This window comes from Erpetoichthys calabaricus, chromosome 13 (genome assembly GCF_900747795.2).
Source record: "Erpetoichthys calabaricus chromosome 13, fErpCal1.3, whole genome shotgun sequence".
NCBI lineage: Eukaryota > Metazoa > Chordata > Cladistia > Polypteriformes > Polypteridae > Erpetoichthys > Erpetoichthys calabaricus.
This window is the reverse complement of record NC_041406.2, coordinates 7,671,630-7,690,564: the sequence shown is the minus strand read 5'-3', so window position 1 is coordinate 7,690,564 and position 18,935 is coordinate 7,671,630. Positions and strand designations below refer to the sequence as shown.

At 40.9% G+C, this 18,935-nt stretch overlaps 1 protein-coding gene across 9 annotated transcripts in view; it reads right to left on the bottom strand.

The window, feature by feature from the left end:
• Window positions 1–18,935, bottom strand: part of trak1a (trafficking protein, kinesin binding 1a) — a 294,945-nt gene that overhangs the window by 38,370 nt on the left and 237,640 nt on the right. For all 9 annotated transcript variants that reach the window (XM_051935640.1, XM_051935637.1, XM_051935638.1 and 6 more), the window contains 5 exons: window positions 17,244–17,322; window positions 10,510–10,640; window positions 9,003–9,077; window positions 3,285–3,422; window positions 522–598 (listed from right to left, as the gene is read on the bottom strand). In XM_051935640.1, coding sequence (XP_051791600.1) covers window positions 522–598; window positions 3,285–3,422; window positions 9,003–9,077; window positions 10,510–10,640; window positions 17,244–17,322 — 500 coding nt within the window. The remainder of the gene's footprint in view (window positions 1–521; window positions 599–3,284; window positions 3,423–9,002; window positions 9,078–10,509; window positions 10,641–17,243; window positions 17,323–18,935) is intronic.

The window sequence follows — 18,935 nt, the reverse complement described above, 5'->3', positions numbered from 1 at the left end:
TAAGACATATGTATTGCATGGTGCACTGCAAATGTTAATGCTGAAGTTTAGGATGAATACGTAGATTTCAACTTTTCTTGGACAAGTAGTACAGTTAGTCTACAAACAGTGGGTCAGGCTATGCTCCCAGTATAAAACACTAAATGAATGGTGCGTGTTTTATGATCCAGTGTTTTAAGTTTTAAAGCTGGCCAATGCATTATTAATTGGCCATAGATCAACAATTAATGAACAAATATTGTTGGATTCCATGTTTTTGGATTCTGTATTTAGTCATTTCTAAAATTTATATTGGCATTTTATCTGAGAACTTGTCACAGTGCTCTGTACCTACACTCAATAAAGAGTGCTATACAAAAATAAACTGAACTGAATAATTACAATATACATTGATTTATTTATATAATTGCACTCCCTAAAATGTTAAAAAACTTTAATAAATTTAGTCGAGAAAATGAAACTAGAAATACAATATAGAGAGATCTTGAGGGTTAGCATTTTCTTCTCTTTTTTTTACCCACTTTTGCTCCTCCAGTATGGGGTCCTCCATCTTAAGCTCCTTTCTCATTGTTCCTTCTATCTCAGCAGCCAGCGAGTCCTGAGAAACACATAAAGAAATACTTTCTAAAACTTATGTACTCAATCGTACAAACACATACTGAGCAACACCTTAAGTTAAGAGATTTCTCATTTAAGAGACATGATCCACTATTTTTCATTTTGTTGGATTTATGGCATTAGTGGGTAACTCATGCTTTAAAGTGTTTGCATGGTTTAAATGGCTCGATTTGTGTGTCTTGTGTGTACTGAACTCTCCTGTGATGTCATTTTTTTGCATCATTGCTTACAGTTTTAACTGACACCGCTTGCTAATGGCATAAACAAATACTCTGTGATGTCGAAACAAAAATTCTACACATACTACACAAGTTGCAAGGCTTTGAATTCTTCCTTGACTTCATACAATAAACAGCTATTGAACCTTTCAGGATACGGTGTATTTAACTCATGTTAGACTTCTTTACTTGCGCCACCACCATCTACTCAAAGCACCGTGATGTTCCAACATTGATGGATGAAAAGCCAGAAGTCTACATGACCATCATCATCAAGTCCTTCCGTGAGAACCCTAAATACAAAGAGGACTATTTCATTTATGTTTTAGGTAGAATGTCCAGAGGGGACTGGGTGGTCTCGTGGCCTGGAACCCCTGCAGATTTGATTTTTTTCTCCAGCCGTCTGGAGTTTTTTTTTGTTTTTTCTGTCCCCCCTGGCCATCGGACCTTACTCTTTTTCTGTTAACTAATGTTGTCTTATTTTAATTTCTTATTTTGTCTTTTATTTTTCTTTTCTTCATTATGTAAAGCACTTTGAGCTACTTTTTTGTATGAAAATGTGCTACAGAAATAAATGTTGTTGTTGTTTACTGCATAAAGGTGGAGACCAAAGAACTGAGAATGGAACTCCTGGCTGTACCACAACTTTTCTTATAGTAAGTGTGCCACAGCATGTTATGACCATTTGGTCAAGAAATGAATGAACGAGACAGATACGGCCAAGATTTAACAACAAAAAGGAAAAATCAGACTAACGAGGATCTGAAACACTGGAGACTGGTAAAAATTCGAATGGTCAACTTAAAATCTTATATATAATTCGCCAGCCTACTCACTCACTCACTCACGTCCGTCCGAAGCCGAATCCGCAGTCACCTTCTACGCAGCTGCCCGAAAAACCTTACGAGACAGACATCGCGGCAGGCGGCAGATTTACGGCCGCGAAAATTCAAAGAGAAAGGCAACTTCAACCAACATCCAACCCCAACATCGCAGCAGGCGGCAGATTTACGGCTGCAAAAATTCAAAGAGAAAGGCGACTTTGATTAAAGCTCTAGAGGCCTGAAAGGCGATTTCGACTACAGCTCGAGGCCTAATTACGCATTCATTCAATACACCTATATCAGGTTTGTGGTGCTTATACTTATTACTATTCCATTCGTGTCCTTTTCATCTTATGTTGTCGAAACGGGCTCTCTGTCTAGTTATAAATAAATAGACAAACAGGTATACATTTTATGAAGCCCATAAGGGATACCGCTGGTAAACTTGAAGTCAAAATGATAATTAGATGAAATCTAGAAATAATTTTATTGAGATACTTTGTGCCGATTTTGCATGTGAAGCTTTTGTCTGACACAAAGTTCTTACACGTTCTAACATATTTCAGGATCTTCAGTAAGTGGTGGCCATCACACATCAGACCCTCCATGGCTCACATACCTAGCAACAAGTACCATCAGAGCAAAAGGAAGACAAAATTGTGGCCACCATGACATTCATAAAAATGGTAAAATAAACAAAAATAAATACATGATACTCATTATTCATTGTATTCTAATATAGTAAAAGGGCAACTGTACAAGGAGTCAGTAACACACATAACAAACATACTAATCTATAGAATTTTGCTTTTGCTTTTTAATTAGGAGTTTAACTATATGGGGAACAATGGCAAAAAAAACACACACAAATTCACGTAAGATTCTAAATTGTATTCTATTGAAATGTCAAAAAATGTCCCAGAGAGTGGGATGTGTAGGACATCAAAAATCAAATACAAAATTACATGGGTAATAATTGCAATGCCTTGTGAGGTAAGCCTTTAATTTTGTAAAGGTTAGAATACCCATAATAGTGATTGGAATATTTCACATTTTAAAATATGGATTCCTTTGAATGAATACTATACGAACAGTTATTTAAAATTTCGGTAGTGTCAAACAATATATTCCCAGACGACAAACTGCAAAAAATAAGTCAATATTATAACATACCCATTTTGCTCCTTACCTTTTAGAACAGATTTTTTAAAAAAAAATTAACATTCTTTGTTAACATGTCTTTGTCCAAAAGTACAAATCTATTAAGCATTATGCTCACTTTCAGGTCCATCCATCCATTTTCCAACCCGCTGAATCCGAACACAGGGTCACGGGGGTCTGCTGGAGCCAATCCCAGCCAACACAGGGCACAAGGCAGGACTCGCTTTCAAGTCCCCCTTTATTTATAAATAATCAGTTTTTATTTTACATGATGACAATGAAAAAAAGGTGCCATCACTTGCTTTACAAAGGACACAAGACAAAAAGCAAGATAAGTTAAAGTGAAGAAAAGGAGGATGTATTTGGAGCAGAGCCATGCTATCAATATATTGATTGCAGCATGATGGGAATTTACATGACCATAAAACGTCAGACGGTAGTTAAAATCTCGGTGACCACTCACCAATGGAAACAAGCCCAGTGAGTGATAGCGGCGTGGAGTGCTGTTGGGCATGGTTTTATTCCTTAGATTCTTCAGCTCTTCCTGCGCCTCATGAAGCATCTCCATGCACTCTGCATACTTGTCCTCCAGCTCTCGTAACTGAGATGAAATTAAACAGCATTAGTCAAAATCTCTCTTTTATAAAAAAAAAAATCTTGGGAGGGAGACAAGACGTGATCTTCTCAAAAGACAATCTGACGTCTCGCGAGAGACACTTTAATGTCACGTGAGACAAAGCAGTGAGACAAAAGGACAGCTGCTGTACAGGTTTTTAAATGATCGATGCTCACCTCGCCAGCACCAGCACAAAGCCAGCAGCTGATCTGTCTGCATCTCCTTAGCGAGCGTTCAGCTCTCCTGCTTCACAACGCGAGCGGGAGAGACACAAAGTGGCACGAGCATAGCGTGCCCCTGGGAGGGGGGGGGGGGTTGAGCGAAGCGATCGTTCAGCTCTCCCCCTTCACAACGCGAGCGGGAGTGATGCGAAGTGGCAAGAGTGTAGCGCACGTCTGGGGTGGTTGAGCAAAGCGATCAGGACGTGATCATCTCAGAGAGACACTTTGACGACACGCGAGACTAGACATTACAACCTTAGGAAGCAAAACCCGTGAGACGGTGACTTTTGCACGTCACGCCCTACTTACAAACAATTTAAAACAAGTTCACGGACATCTAACCTCGCAGTTGTTGGAATGCTTTTGGCAGACAAACTTCATGTGCTCCCAGCTCTTAAAACAATGACAAGCAGAACACCCAGCTCACCAGCAGCAGCAGCAAGCCAGCAGATGATCCGACCGCATCTCCTTAGCATGCGTTCAGTCCTCCCCCCCTTCACAACACGAGCGGCAGAGATGCAAAGTAGCAAAAGGACAGCTGCTGTACAGGCTTTTAAATGATTGACGCGCAGCACGACAAGCAGAGCACGCAGCTTGCCAGCAGCTGATCCGATGGCATATCCTTAGCGTGCATTCAGCCCCCTTCACAACACGAGCAGCGTTATACATCCCGCCAGAAAGAGATTTAACCATGCCTGGGGCCGGAAATAAAGGACAAATACTGTTTTTACAAAAGTTTTAAAGTAAAAGTGAAAATAATGCATATGTAACAATTCCCATGAAAATAACAATCTCTTTAAATTGTATATCCGGTAAAAAAAACCCAGAGGTGGGCGAGCGAAGTGAGCAGGGGGAGGAGCCACCTAATACTAAAAAAAAAAAAAAAAAAAATACAGTAGGAATGTCATTTTAAACGGTGAAAGAAGATATGGTGGGTGAAAAATAAACAAAATCCATCCATCCATTTTCCAACCCGCTGAATCCGACCACAGGGTCACGGGGGTCTGCTGGAGCCAATCCCAGCCAACAAAGGGCACAAGGCAGGACTCGCTTTCAAGTCCCCCTTTATTTATAAATAATCAGTTTTTATTTTACATGATGACAATGAAAAAAGGTGCCATCACTTGCTCTATAAAGGACACAAGACAAAAAGCAAGATAAGTTAAAGTGAAGGAGGATTTATTTGGAGCAGAGCCATGCTATCAATATATTGATTGGAGCATGTTGGGAATTCACATCACCACAAAACGTCAGATGGTAGTTAAAATCTCGGTGACCACTCACCAATGGAAATAAGCCCAGTGAGTGATAGCGGCGTGGAGTGCTGTTGGGCATCGTTTTATTCCTCAGATTCTTCAGCTCTTCCTGTGCCTCATGAAGCATCTCCATGCACTCTGCATACTTGACACACACAAACACACCCACACACCAAGCACACACTACAGCCAATGTCAGAATCACCAATCCACCTAACCTGCATGTCTTCAGACTGTGGGAGGAAACCCACGCAGACACGGGGAGAACATGCAGACTCCACGCAGGGAGGACCCGGGAAGCGAACCCAGGTCTCCTAACTGCGAGGCAGCAGCGCTACCACTGCGCCACCGTGCCGCCCAAAATAACCAAAATGCTACCAGTAATTAAAATGTTGTCATTTGGCTCACATTCAGAACTACACATTTGAAAATTACTCAATGTCCTTTTCAGCAGAACACAAATAAGTGTGGGAAGTGTGTGAGCTTGTGGGAAACAGACCAGTAGGTTCACATAAGCTGGTGATAATTATATCCTTAAAGAAATAAGCACCACAGAACATTAGCTTCACAAACATCATGAGACCACTGCGTCCACCCAGCCTGTTTAGTTTGCTAACAGCCAAGTTGTTCTTTTATCTCATCCAGATACTATTTAAAAGTTGCCCACTATATACTATACTGCTAAAACATTGAGAAGAACTTATAGCGGTCAGGATGGCAACACTAAAAGTCTTGAGGTTAACGTGGCACATCTACAGGACCCTGTCCTGAGTCCAATCCTGTTCAATATTGTTTGCCAGAATGGTGAAAAGAGAAGCATCTTTAGAATTCCAATGGTTGCTCTTTTGTGCAAATGAGCTGGCACTGATGATAAACAGCAAAGCTCAATTGGATCAAATACTTGAAAGTTGTAGCTTAGGATGAGGAAGCACGAGATGTGCAGGAGCTGTGTCAGTGGCCCATACAAAAAAAAAAACTCTAGGAGGCACTTTTTTCAGGTCACAAACTGGTGAAACTGAGTTTATAAAAGATACAGTCATGTAAAAGGAGTCGCCTACCAATAAATGTGTTTTTTTCCCTTCTCGTGTGAGAGGTACATCAAGCTATTTAAATCATTTCCATAAAAAACATGTCATCAAACCAATACTTTTTTTTTTCTTTTGTAATGAGTGCCACAGTCTTTTTATGACTTATTAATGTAGCAGGGATCATCACACACAAGGCGTAAAGACTGAAAACCAAACAAAAGGGCAAAACAAACACTTTGAGCCTCATTCTTTGCACGAGTAAGAATCAAAAAACAAATTCCAAGTCATCAGACAGATAAGGTGAACTGCTCGAGAATAATTTTCCTCTCTCTAAGTTGTCTCTCACTATTTTAATAAAAAACACAGATAATTATGTGGCTTACCCTTATATAAGTATATATGTGTAGTAGTGAAACAGGACAAACTTTAAAAATCAACAAACAAATAGGTATCGCTAGCTAAGTGGAGACCAGATACACTCCAAAATGTGGCAAGAGGTAGACCGACTTGAACGGAGGCTAGCATGAGAGTGAGGAGGGCCTCGCCTGGCTCCACACTCCTGACGTCATGCGAACTATGATACTTAGCGTGATGAGAGAAGACGCAAAATCAACCAGAATGTTCAAGCAACTTATAGAAAAAAACCCAATCTGAATCCATTAAGTAGTTCTCCCGTGAAAAGCAGAGAGACATACAGACAGACATTGGATTTTATATATATATTATATATATATATATATATATATATACTAGGGGGTTCCCACCCTGCTCGTTTTGCTCGCCAGCCACTTCGTGTCTCTGCTGCTCACGTTGTGAAGAGGGGAGCTGAACACACCCCAAGAAGACACGGTCACTCCTCCGAAACACCCTCTTAAACGGTGTTACAATTGGAAACAAATAGTTTTTTATTTACCTCCTCTTTACTCAGAAAGCTACTGGATTGCTGCTACTGCTGTGCTGCGTGATCTGCATCTTGTGCGGCGCATCAAACATTTAAAAGCCTGTACAGCAGCTGTCCTACTCTTTGTCTTTCATTTTTGGCCCTGGGCATGCTTAAATCTCTTGGCACAAAGTCTCGTCTTGCAGGACGCGAGTCCTTGATATTTTTTAGTTTATGATTTAAAAACATAATAAGAGTCTGAAAATCTAACAACATCACATTAATGTTCGATAAATTCTGAAAAGAATGATATCAAACATATATATATATATATATATATATATATATATACAGTATATATATATATATATATATATATATACAGTATATATATATATATATATATATACACACACACAAACACATACAGTGCATCCGGAAAGTTTTCACAGCGCATCACTTTTTCCAAATTTTGTTATGTCACAGCCTTATTCCAAAATGGATTAAATTAATTTTTTCCCTCAGAATTCTACACACAACACCCCATAATGACAACGTGAAAAAAGTTTACTTGAGACTTTTGCAAATTTATTAAAAATAAGAAAATTGAGAAAGCACATGTACGTAAGTATTCACAGCCGTTGTCATTATGGGGTGTTGTGTGTAGAATTCTGAGGGAAAAAATTAATTTAATCCATTTTGGAATAAGGCTGTAACATAACAAAATGTGGAAAAAGTGATGCGCTGTGAATACTTTCCGGATGCACTATATATACATATACATATGGTTGAAATAGTTTTACTGTCAAATAATGCAAAGAGTATGCGACATGTGTTTCGCCCTAATTCTGGGCTCATCAGGCGTACACACTCACTGCACCCCCCTCTTGGGGAACCGAACCTTGGACGTCAGCGCCAGAGGCAAAGCCTCTAACGTTGCGCCATGGCGTGTGGTTCGTTCATTTGACAGCATGTAGATTGGGGTAATTATACATTTACATATATACATTGTCACAGGAGGCTGGGGGCCGGGGCCAGACCCAGCCGGGATGCCTGGAAGGACAGGGAGGCAGTCAGTACGTCCCCAGGGGGGGCAACCGCCCTGGATAAGCAGGGGACCATGGGGATGCAGTAAGGAGGCTCTGCACTTCCGCCACACCTGGGAAGGTGGGGGAAGATCCTTCCAGCGATGCCCGGACTGCTTCCAGGAAGTGCTGCCGGAAGAGTATCATCGAGCACCTGGAGCACGTCCGGGTGAACATAAAAGGGGCCGCCTTCCTACATATAGTCTGGGAGCTGGAGTCTGGAGCGGGAGCAGAAGAAAGGCAGTCCAAGGACATTGTGGAGAAGGCCTGTGTTAGGGGTGGTTGGTGCGAGAGCACTGTGTGCTGTGCGAAGTAGAGGAAAAACAAATGTGTGCTTTTATAAAGAAGTGGTGTCTGTCTGGTGGTGTTCGGGCGTATCTCACAACATCATATATATATATATATATATATATATATATATATATATATATATATATGGAGAGAGAGAGATGACTGCCATGACCACCAAACAACAACATATAAAAGTACTCATGCACTAACATATACAGGCTATGTCACATTGGTGATGCATAGTGATGCCAAACTGTGACACTTGGGAGTCATAACCTTAGGGTTTGACAAAAAATGCTAAAAATAAAATAAAAATAGTAAGATTTCCTTTTAATTCTTGATAAGAGGAAGGCTACGTGCAAAAGTAGTAAGTATGAGCAGTGATAATTTGGCATTATAACTGTTGACAAGAAAATAAGAATGCTCTCTTACTTCAGTGACACGTTTATGACAGATGGTGGTGCCTGATTTTCAGTCAATGCCAATGTAACTAATGCATTAAAGACGTTAGATGAGCTGCCCCCCATTTTAAGTCATAAAGAAGCCTCTATATGCTACTGAATGAAAACACTTAATCAAGCCATGTGAGGAGCTGCACAGTGCTAAGAAAAGAGATACACATATTAAATAGAAGAAAAATTCTGAGTTGATAGAAAAGATCAGGGCGATAGTCAACAGTCACAATGGGGATAGAGAGCAAAAGATGAAAGATAAATGGTTGTACAGTACAGTGACAGAGATGGAAGCCAAACAACTCATGGACGGAAATCAGAAAACGTGTCTAGCCAGCTATAACACACTCACCTCTGCAGTGAGCTGGCGTTGGGCATCTTTGGCTGCACCCAAATGTTGGCTAAGTTCTTCATTTTCGACTGCATACTGGGGAAAAAAAAAAAAAACTTTTTATGAAAAAAAATGATACTTAAAAAAGACAACAACAGCACTTTGACAATGTATAGTAGGAGTCACAATGTACTGTCATTTCAGTTTAAGACTTAAGCAATGAACATCTGAACAGGTTAGATGAACTATGGCTGCTGTAAGAACTTCCATCCATCCATTACCTAACCTGCTATATCCTAACTACACGGTCACCGGGGTCTGCTGGAGCCAATCCCAACCAACACAGGGTGCAAGGCAGGAAACAAACCCCGGGCAGGGCACCAACCCACTGCAGGGTGTAAGAACATTTATATGCAATATTCAGTATGCTAAAAGGAACAAATTATTTGCATTAAAGCGGGCACCGTGTGTGACAACTGCAAGTGCTCCTTTTGCCTGTGTCGATTCTCCACCAGATGCTTGGGTTTATGAGGTGTGACAATTTAACTCCAGGAAAGAATCTGTAGAAAAAACGTGTGGGCATCAGTACCAGAGACTACTGTCACCTTCAAAGTCTTTTCCTTCTGCAGCTATGCATTTAGGTAAATGACATTACCACTGCTGGAAACATACTGTACCTGGATCTCTGTTTCTGGAATATTCTGTTACATTAAACTGGATGTCTGAAATTTTTGAAAAACTTTGTCTTTTAATGACAGTTTTTATTTTTGGGAAGAGCCACAAACGACAAGGGGCTATTCACAAGTCAGGTGACAAGGATGTGCTTGATTTCTTAGCAGGAAGTCATGAACACTGAATGCATCATGGCTTGGGGCATTGTCACGATGTACGTATGATCCAGTTCTGGTGTTGTTGTTCACATGTCATTCAGCCTCGTATGCCAGTCATAGACATTTGACTTTTTCATAGCATTCTTGACTTACGTCACTTTTAACAGCTCCCAATTTTCAGAAGCTTAGGTGACGCCACATAACTGTTCCAGGAATTAAACTGTCACATCTCCTGCTTCCCAAAGACATGCATGTTAGAATAATAAGCAACTCTGAATTAACATAGATGGTGTGTGAGGGTGCCTTGTGGGATGGACTAGCACCCTGTCCAGAAGTCCGCTCTCATCTTGCTGCTATTTGCTACAATGAGCTCCCAACAACACCGCACTAGATAAATCCGATCACACAATGGCTTGTGGATGGCTGGATATGAAATCAGTGGACAAGAATAAATACCAGAAGTTAATGAGGAGTTCAAAACTGAATTTCACACTTTTAAATTTAACCCTTTAAAAAACTATATTTCTTTTCTGACTTTAGTCTTCAAACTTATTCAAAAATGAAATACAAGTATTACCTATTTCTACTAGAATTCCTACCAGCATCCCAAGACAGCTGTGCCTATCCCGGTTGTTTTTTTGTTTTCATCAGCAGATTATTCTACTATGAAGTAAGTTTAACTTTTACTATTCCCTTACTGCTTTGGACTTCTTCTGCAAGTCAACTATTTGGGATAATAGGTGTGTGATTTCTTCTTGTTGCCGAGCAGCATCCTCCGTTTTCTTGGCTAATTCTTCTGCAATTGAGGTGATCTGAATATTTGCATCACCTTAAGGGAAACAAGAAGAAAGAAAAAACAAAATCACGCTACCTCTGCATTACAGACCCCCATCATATGTTTTCAAATAAAACATTAAGCAACAAAATTAGTTAAAGAGATGTTCTAACATGTTCAGGATGAACTCATGACAATTCCTGCATCACATGTAACACACAACAGGTGCTGGTCATAAAATTAGAATATCATGACAAAGTTGATTTATTTCAGTAATTCCATTCAAAAAGTGAAACTTGTATATTAGATTCATTCATTACACACAGACTGATGTATTTCAAATGTTTATTTCTTTTAATGTTGATGATTATAACTGACAACTAATGAAAGTCCCAAAATCAGTATCTCGGAAAATTAGAACATCAATTAAGACCAATGCAAAAAAAAGGATTTTTAGAAATGTTGGCCAACTGAAAGGTATGAACATGAAAAGTATGAGCAGGTACAGCACTCAATATTTAGTTGGGGCTCCTTTGGCCTGGATTACTGCAGCAATGCGGCGTGGCATGGAGTCGATCAGTCTGTGGCACTGCTCAGGTGTTATGAGAGCCCATGTTGCTCTGATAGTGGCCTTCAGCTCTTCTGAATTGTTGGGTCTGGCATATTGCATCTTCCTCTTCACAATACCCCATAGATTTTCTATGGGGTTAAGGTCAGGCGAGTTTGCTGGCCAATCAAGAACAGGGATACCATGGTCCTTAAACCAGGTACTGGTAGCTTTGGCACCGGGTGCAGGTGCCAGGTCCTGTTGGAAAATGAAATCTGCATCTCCATAAAGTTCGTCAGCAGCAGGAAGCATGAAGTGCTCTAAAACTTCCTGGTAGACGGCTGCGTTGACCTTGGACCTCAGAAAACACAATGGACCAACACCAGCAGATGACATGGCACCCCAAACCATCACTGACTGTGGAAACTTTACACTGGACCTCACGCAACGTGGATTCTGTGCCTCTCCTCTCTTCCTCCAGACTCTGGGACCTTGATTTCCAAAGGAAATGCAAAATTTACTTTCATCAGAGAACATAACTTTGGACCACTCGGCAGCAGTCCAGGCATAGACGCTTCTGACGCTGTCTCTTGTTCAAGAGTGGCTTGACACAAGGAATGCGACAGCTGAAACCCATGTCTTGCATACGTCTGTGTGTGGTGGTTCTTGAAGCACTGACTCCAGCTGCAGTCCACTCTTTGTGAATCTCCCCCACATTTTTGAATGGCTTTTGTTTCACAATCCTCTCCAGGGTGCAGTTATCCCTATTGCTTGTACACTTTTTTCTACCACATCTTGTCCTTCCCTTCGCCTCTCTATTAATGTGCTTGGACACAGAGCTCTGTGAACAGCCAGCCTCTTTAGCAATGACCTGTTGTGTCTTGTCCTCCTTGTGCAAGGTGTCAATGGTCGTCTTTTGGACAACCGTCAAGTCAGCAGTCTTCCCCATGATTGTGTAGCCTACAGAACTCGACTGAGAGACCATTTAAAGGCTTTTGAGTTCATTAGCTGATTAGAGTGCGGCACTAGGTGTCTTCAATATTGAACCTTATGACAATATTCTAATTTTCTGAGATACTGAATTTGGGACTTTCATTAGTTGTCAGTTTTAATCATCAACATTAAAAGAAATAAACATTTGAAATACATCAGTCTGTGTGTAATGAATGAATCTAATATACAAGTTTCACTTTTTGAATGGAATTACTGAAATAAATCAACTTTGTCATGATATTCTAATTTTATGACCAGCACCTGTATATGATTTAACGGTCTGCAACTGAAAAAATTTGGATGTGAGCGTCAGTAGGCTTTATGCCCTCGGAACCAAGTTACCCAAACTATTCGATAACATTTCAGTAATTATTTACTTCTCTGATGCTGTTCTTTCTTATCATAAAACAGGCTGTTATAATAGCAATTAACGAGAAGATTTCATAATAAATTGCAGAATTATGGTATTTGAGGGTTCCTCTGTCTCTTGCATGATTTGGCTCAAAAACTAATCAGCACATCGTTATCTTGCAACAGTCCTAAGTTGTGAGTTTGCTATTTTTACGTCCAGCCGTTTAGCACACAGACAGACAGACACACATCGGCGAGATATCAATGTTTATGGTGTCAGGGGACGCTAAAATGTTGAGATCCGTCGAAATCCAGAGATCAAAATTTTTGACAAATTTAAAACTTTCTAGGTTATGGTGGGGTGGGGGGAGCAAAGCAAAAAAGGCCTTCTAGCACTGATTGTAATAAAACTACATGACAGTTTTTGACATAGTTTATTGGTCAGGTCAATCTAAAATATTTCGCAATTAAAACTAGTAAGATTTAGTTACCAGTATCCTTTCACCACCTTTTAGTGAAACTAGTTTAACAATCACAATATGGTTTCTATGCACGTCTTAAAAATAATTTTAGGAATAAATAAAGAATTATAAGTGGAAATACAAGGCAGTACACAGTAAAATACCTAATTTCATGTAATTATTTTTTGAAAAATGTATATCTTGAAAACTCAGAATAAGCTCTATACAATTACACTTGTTAAGGGAAGAGGTTTTGAGGTAGTAAGAAAAATATGTTGGCATATCCAACTGAATTAAGTAAGCTGTTGAAATGAATGCCTAAAGCAGGTGTCTCCAACCCCCTGTCCGCGGCCCACTATCGGGCCACAGCCGTCTGACAGCCGGGCCGCGAGAGAACTGCCAGCAACGGAGACTCACTCAGACTTTTCAGAACGCTTGGTGGGCGCGGGCTTTGTAGCGGCGCAGAGAGAGGAGAGAGACCGAGGTGAGAGAGTATTACGACAAAGTGTTTTTATGGTCCTGACAGCTTCCACATATGACATGAGTCTATAGAAATCTCGTTACTACGAAGTACATTCAGCAGATACTTTCATTACAACGAAGTGACCTTGAAATGCTTGAATGAATCATCCACAGAGCAGTTAGATCTGTGGTTGCAGCTCAGTTGTGCACAACGATCCCCAAACAGAAACATTGTAAAAAAAAAATTTCTTTCATCGAACTTTCCTCATACTGTTTTTTTTTTTTTTGCTACTTTTGTTTTCGGTGATCCCTTTTGCATATCGCTCGTCAACATTTGAAAAACATCCATTGGAATTTAACTCATTGTCACCCTCCTATAGAAACAGCAGACACGAAAAAACGATAACGATAACAATCTTTGTGACGTGCAATCTATTGGAATAACATACAGTTAGGTCCATAAATATTTGGACAGAGGCAACTTTTTTTCTAATTTTGGTTCTGTACATTACCACAATGAATTTGAAATGAAACAACTCCGATGCAGTTGAAGTGCAGACTTTCAGCTTTAATTCAGTGGGGTGAACAAAACGATTGCATAAAAATGTGAGGCAACTAAAGCATTTTTTGAACACAACCCCTTCATTTCAGGGGCTCAAAAGTAATTGGAGAATTGACTCAAAGGCTATTTCATGGGCAGGTGTGGTCAAGTCCGTCGTTATGTCATTATCAATTAAGCAGATAAATGGCCTGGAGTTGATTTGAGGTGTGGTGCTTGCATGTGGAAGATTTTGCTGTGAACAGCCAACATGCGGTCAAAGGAGCTCTCCATGCAGGTGAAACAAGCCATCCTTAAGCTGCAAAAACAGAAAAAAACCATCTGAGAAATTACTACAATATTACGAGTGGCAAAATCTACAGTTTGGTACATCCTGAGAAAGAAAGCAAGCACTGGTGAACTCAGCAACGCAAAAAGACCTGGACGTCCCCGGAAGACAACAGTGGTGGATGATCGCATTTCCATGGTGAAGAGAAACCCCTTCACAACAGCCAACCAAGTGAACAACACTCTCCAGGGGGTAGGCGTATCGATATCCAAGTCTACCATAAAGAGAAGACTACATGAAAGTAAATACAGAGGGTGCACTGCAAGGTGCAAGCCATTCATAAGCCTCAAGAATAGAAAGGCTAGATTGGACTTGTCCTGCTCCACTGACAGACTGAGGAGATCGTTCCTCCCCCAAACTATGCGACTCTTTAATTCCACCAGGGGGGGTAAACGTTAACATTTAACATTATACATAGTTATTGTCTGTTTTTTTTCACCTGTATTATTATCATTCTTTAATTTAATATTATTTATTGTATCAGTATGCTGCTGCTGAAGAATGTGAATTTCCCATTGGGATTAATAAAGTATCTATCTATCTATCTATCTAAAGAACATCTAAAAAAGCCAGCACAGTTCTGGAAAAACATTCTTTGGACAGATGAAACCAAGATCACCAGAATGACGGCAAGAAAAAAGTATGGAGAAGGCGTGGAACAGCTCATTATCCAAAGCATAGCACATCATCTGTAAAATACGGTGGAGGGAGGCAGTGTGATGGCTTGGGCGTGCATGGCTGCCAGTGGCACTGGGACACTAGTGTTTATTGATGATGTGACACAGGACAGAAGCAGCCGAATGAATTCTGAGGTATTCAGAGACATACTGTCTGCTCAAATCCAGCTAAATACAGCAGTCAAATTGATTCATGATACAGATGGACAATGACCCAAAACATACAGCCAAAGCAACCCAGTGGAAAATTCTTGACTGGCCAAGTCAGTCACCTGATCTTAACCCAACTGAGCAGGCATTTCACTTGTTGAAGACTAAACTTCAGACAGAAAGGCCCACAAACAAACAGCAACTGAAAGCCGCTGCAGTAAAGGCCTGGCAGAGCATTAAAAAGGAGGAAACCCAACATCTGGTGATGTCCAGGAGTTCAAGACTTCAGGCTGTCATTGCCAGCAAAGGGTTTTCAACCAAGTATTAGAAATGAACATTTGATTTCCAGTTATTTAATTTGTCCAATTACTTTTGAGCCCCTGAAATGAAGGGATTGTGTTCAAAAAATGCTTCAGTTGCCTCACATTTTTATGCAATCGTTTTGTTCGTGCAGTGTGGTGTCCCTCAAGCGGCTCCGGCTGATGAATGGGGTGGTGGGAACTGCACCCCATTCATTCTCAGTGTGCGGCTGGGTGCATGGCAAGCGGTGACCCGGGGTCCATAGTCGCCGGAGCCACCGCTGCCACTCATGTGCAGGATGGAGGCTTGATGGGGCAGTTTGCTGCTGTTTCCTTTTAGGGGCAATATAGCTCCCTAGTTGGAATAAGCTCTTTTGTAATTGCAGTGTTTTAAGTAACCGAAAACTATATAGATATGATATAAAAGGCTATGATAACTCTACCATAGTGACACGGCAGTAAAAATCACATAAGAGAAAATAACTTAGCTTTCTTTACTGACAATTTACACGGCATTACAGACGAGGAAGCCAAATAGCATGACAATACCAAGGTGGGATCTTGATCTATACAGTCTGCCATTTTTCGTCGCTGCGCTGGAAGGGTTTTCAGGACGGATGACGATATCACCCATCCGTCCGTCGGCTTCAAAGTATTTGCCTGCTGTCCAAGTCTTTATATACCGTCTTCTCCACGTGTAGGCCCTTACTTAGGTTCCAAACAAAGAAAGGAGAGGATTCGATTTCATCTCTAACATACAGAAATGGTACAATGCCCATTTTTGTAGTTTTACTTTCTCTCTTCAAATGCTTACCTAGCAGTTCTAAATGCTGAGGGCCCCTGTGTGCTAACTTGGCATGGCCTGTACATGTGAGTGGATTTATAAAATAATTTTTGTACAGAGCACAGACACATTAAACTTACATTTTTATTACAGCTGCCCGCCCACCACTCCGCCGCAGCTATTGCTCCTGACTGGGCGGAGGCTGGATGGGGCAGAGGGGGGGCGTTTCACTGCCCACCCACCACACAGCCTTGCAGTGTCCCTCAAACGGCTGCCCTGTTCATTTTCGGTGGGTGGCTGATGATGTTGCAAGTGGTGACCCAGTTGTGGCTGAACGGAGGCCATTGACGGTGAATGGGGCGGTGGGGGGCAGCATTTTAGTATGCCGCGGGTGGCTGCCTGTTGAATGGGGGTGGTGGTGGGCGATTCACTACCCGCCTTTGGCTGCACCCTGTTTGTTTTCGCTGGGCTGATGCTGCAGGCAGTATACTGTATGCAAGTGGAGGTGACTGTGTGGTGGGTGGGTGATGAATCGCCCCTCGCCACCTCCATTCATCCTCAATAGCAAGCCTGCTTGTACTGTTACGTACATAGCAGCGAGTTGTCTCTCGTCAGTACACCAGACGTGCCATCCTGCTGTGATAACGTGTACAGTGCTGTGCAGAAGAGCTCATCTTAACCTTTTGTCTTCACCCTTCAACAATGTCTCTGAAACACAAATCTGATGCAAGTGCTGGTGATACAGTAAAGAAGAGAAAAACCATCACCATGGGAAATAAAGTAGAAATAATAAAAAAGTCAGAGAGAGGGGAAACTCCATCATTCATTGGTAGAGCACTTGGTTACAGTCGGTCAATAATAGTATTTATTAAAATAATGTACCTGTTCCGACTTACACACAAATTCAACTTAAGAACAAACCTACAGTCCCTATCTCGTACGTAACCCGGGGACTGCCTGTATAAGGCACCTCATTCTCAGGTAATGCACATACATGGAAAGGGAATACAAACTAATGAATCTGCTTAAAAGAAAATAAGACATACGTAGCTCTTTAACGCAGTCGTTGACAAGTTGCTGTTCCTTTTCCTCATAGGTTATTGTTTCCGTCTTCAAATGACAAGCCTAGAAAAAAACAGTCAACAGGTTCCTCCAGTGTAACAGCAATCAGGAAAAAAATAATCACATCATCTTTTGTTCCCTTTATATTTCTATCCTAGTTTATTAACCCACTTCTGTGATTGTCACATCACCAGGACAGAAATGGAAGAGTAAATGTGATCTCTAATTGTACAGAAGGCTTTCTTAATAAATCAAAAAGGCCTTTTGTGTTTCCTCTTCAAGGGCTCCAGTGAGACTGGAAGACTTTTGCTTCTTTCCACAAAGACAGATTAGTCGGGATTGCACACCAGTGTATTTAAAGTTGTAACGGCCGACCCCTTAACCGGCCGGCAGCCACACTACCAGGACCTGTGGCCTGGATGAATTACTGAGAAAACCTATCAATACTAAGCCGTACCTCTAACAAATAATAATTTTCCCTCCTCCCCAATCGACGGTTAAAGACTAGCAAATGAAAGCAAATATGTAAAATAAGTGTGGGAATATATTAAATACAATACAATGACAGATACAAGAATAATAATCTGCGACATAAAATATATCTACATATACAGTTAGGTCCATAAATATTTGGACAGAGACTACTTTTTTCTAATTTTGGTTCTGTACATTACCACAATGAATTTTAAATGAAACAACTCCGATGCAGTTGAAGTGCAGACTTTCAGCTTTAATTCAGTGGGGTGAACAAAACAATTACATAAAAATGTGAGGCAACTAAAGCATTTTTTGAACACAATCCCTTCATTTCAGGGGCTCAAAAGTAATTGGACAAATGAAATAACTGGAAATCAAATGTTCATTTCTAATACTTGGTTGAAAACCCTTTGCTGGCAATGACAGCCTGAAGTCTTGACCTCCTGGACATCACCAGATGTTGGGTTTCCTCCTTTTGAATGCTCTGCCAGGCCTTTACTGCAGCGGCTTTCAGTTGCTGTTTGTTTGTGGGCCTTTCTGTCTGAAGTTTAGTCTTCAACAAGTGAAATGCCTGCTCATTTGGGTTAAGATCAGGTGACTGACTTGGCCATTCAAGAATTTTCCACTTCTTTGCTTTAATAAACTCCTGGGTTGCTTTGGCTGTATGTTTTGGGTCATTGTCCATCTGTATCATGAATCAATTTGACTGCTGTATTTAGCTGGATTTGAGCAGACAGTATGTCTCTGAACACCTCAGAATTCATTCGGCTGCTTCTGTCCTGTGTCACATCATCAATAAACACGAGTGTCCCAGTGCCACTGGCAGCCATGCACGCCCAAGCCATCACACTGCCTCCCTCCACCGTGTTTTACAGATGATGTGCTATGCTTTGGATAATGAGCTGTTTCCACGCCTTCTCCATACTTTTTTCTTGCCATCATTCTGGTAGAGGTTGATCTTGGTTTCATCTGTCCAAAGAATGTTTTTCCAGAACTGTGCTGGCTTTTTTAGATGTACTTTAGCAAGGCCCAATCTAGCCTTTCTATTCTTGAGGCTTATGAGTGGCTTGCACCTTGCAGTGCACCCTCTGGATTTACTTTCATGCAGTCTTCTCTTTATGGTAGACTTGGATATCGATACACCTGCCTACCCCCTGGAGAGTGTTGTTCACTTGGTTGGCTGTTGTGAAGGGGTTTCT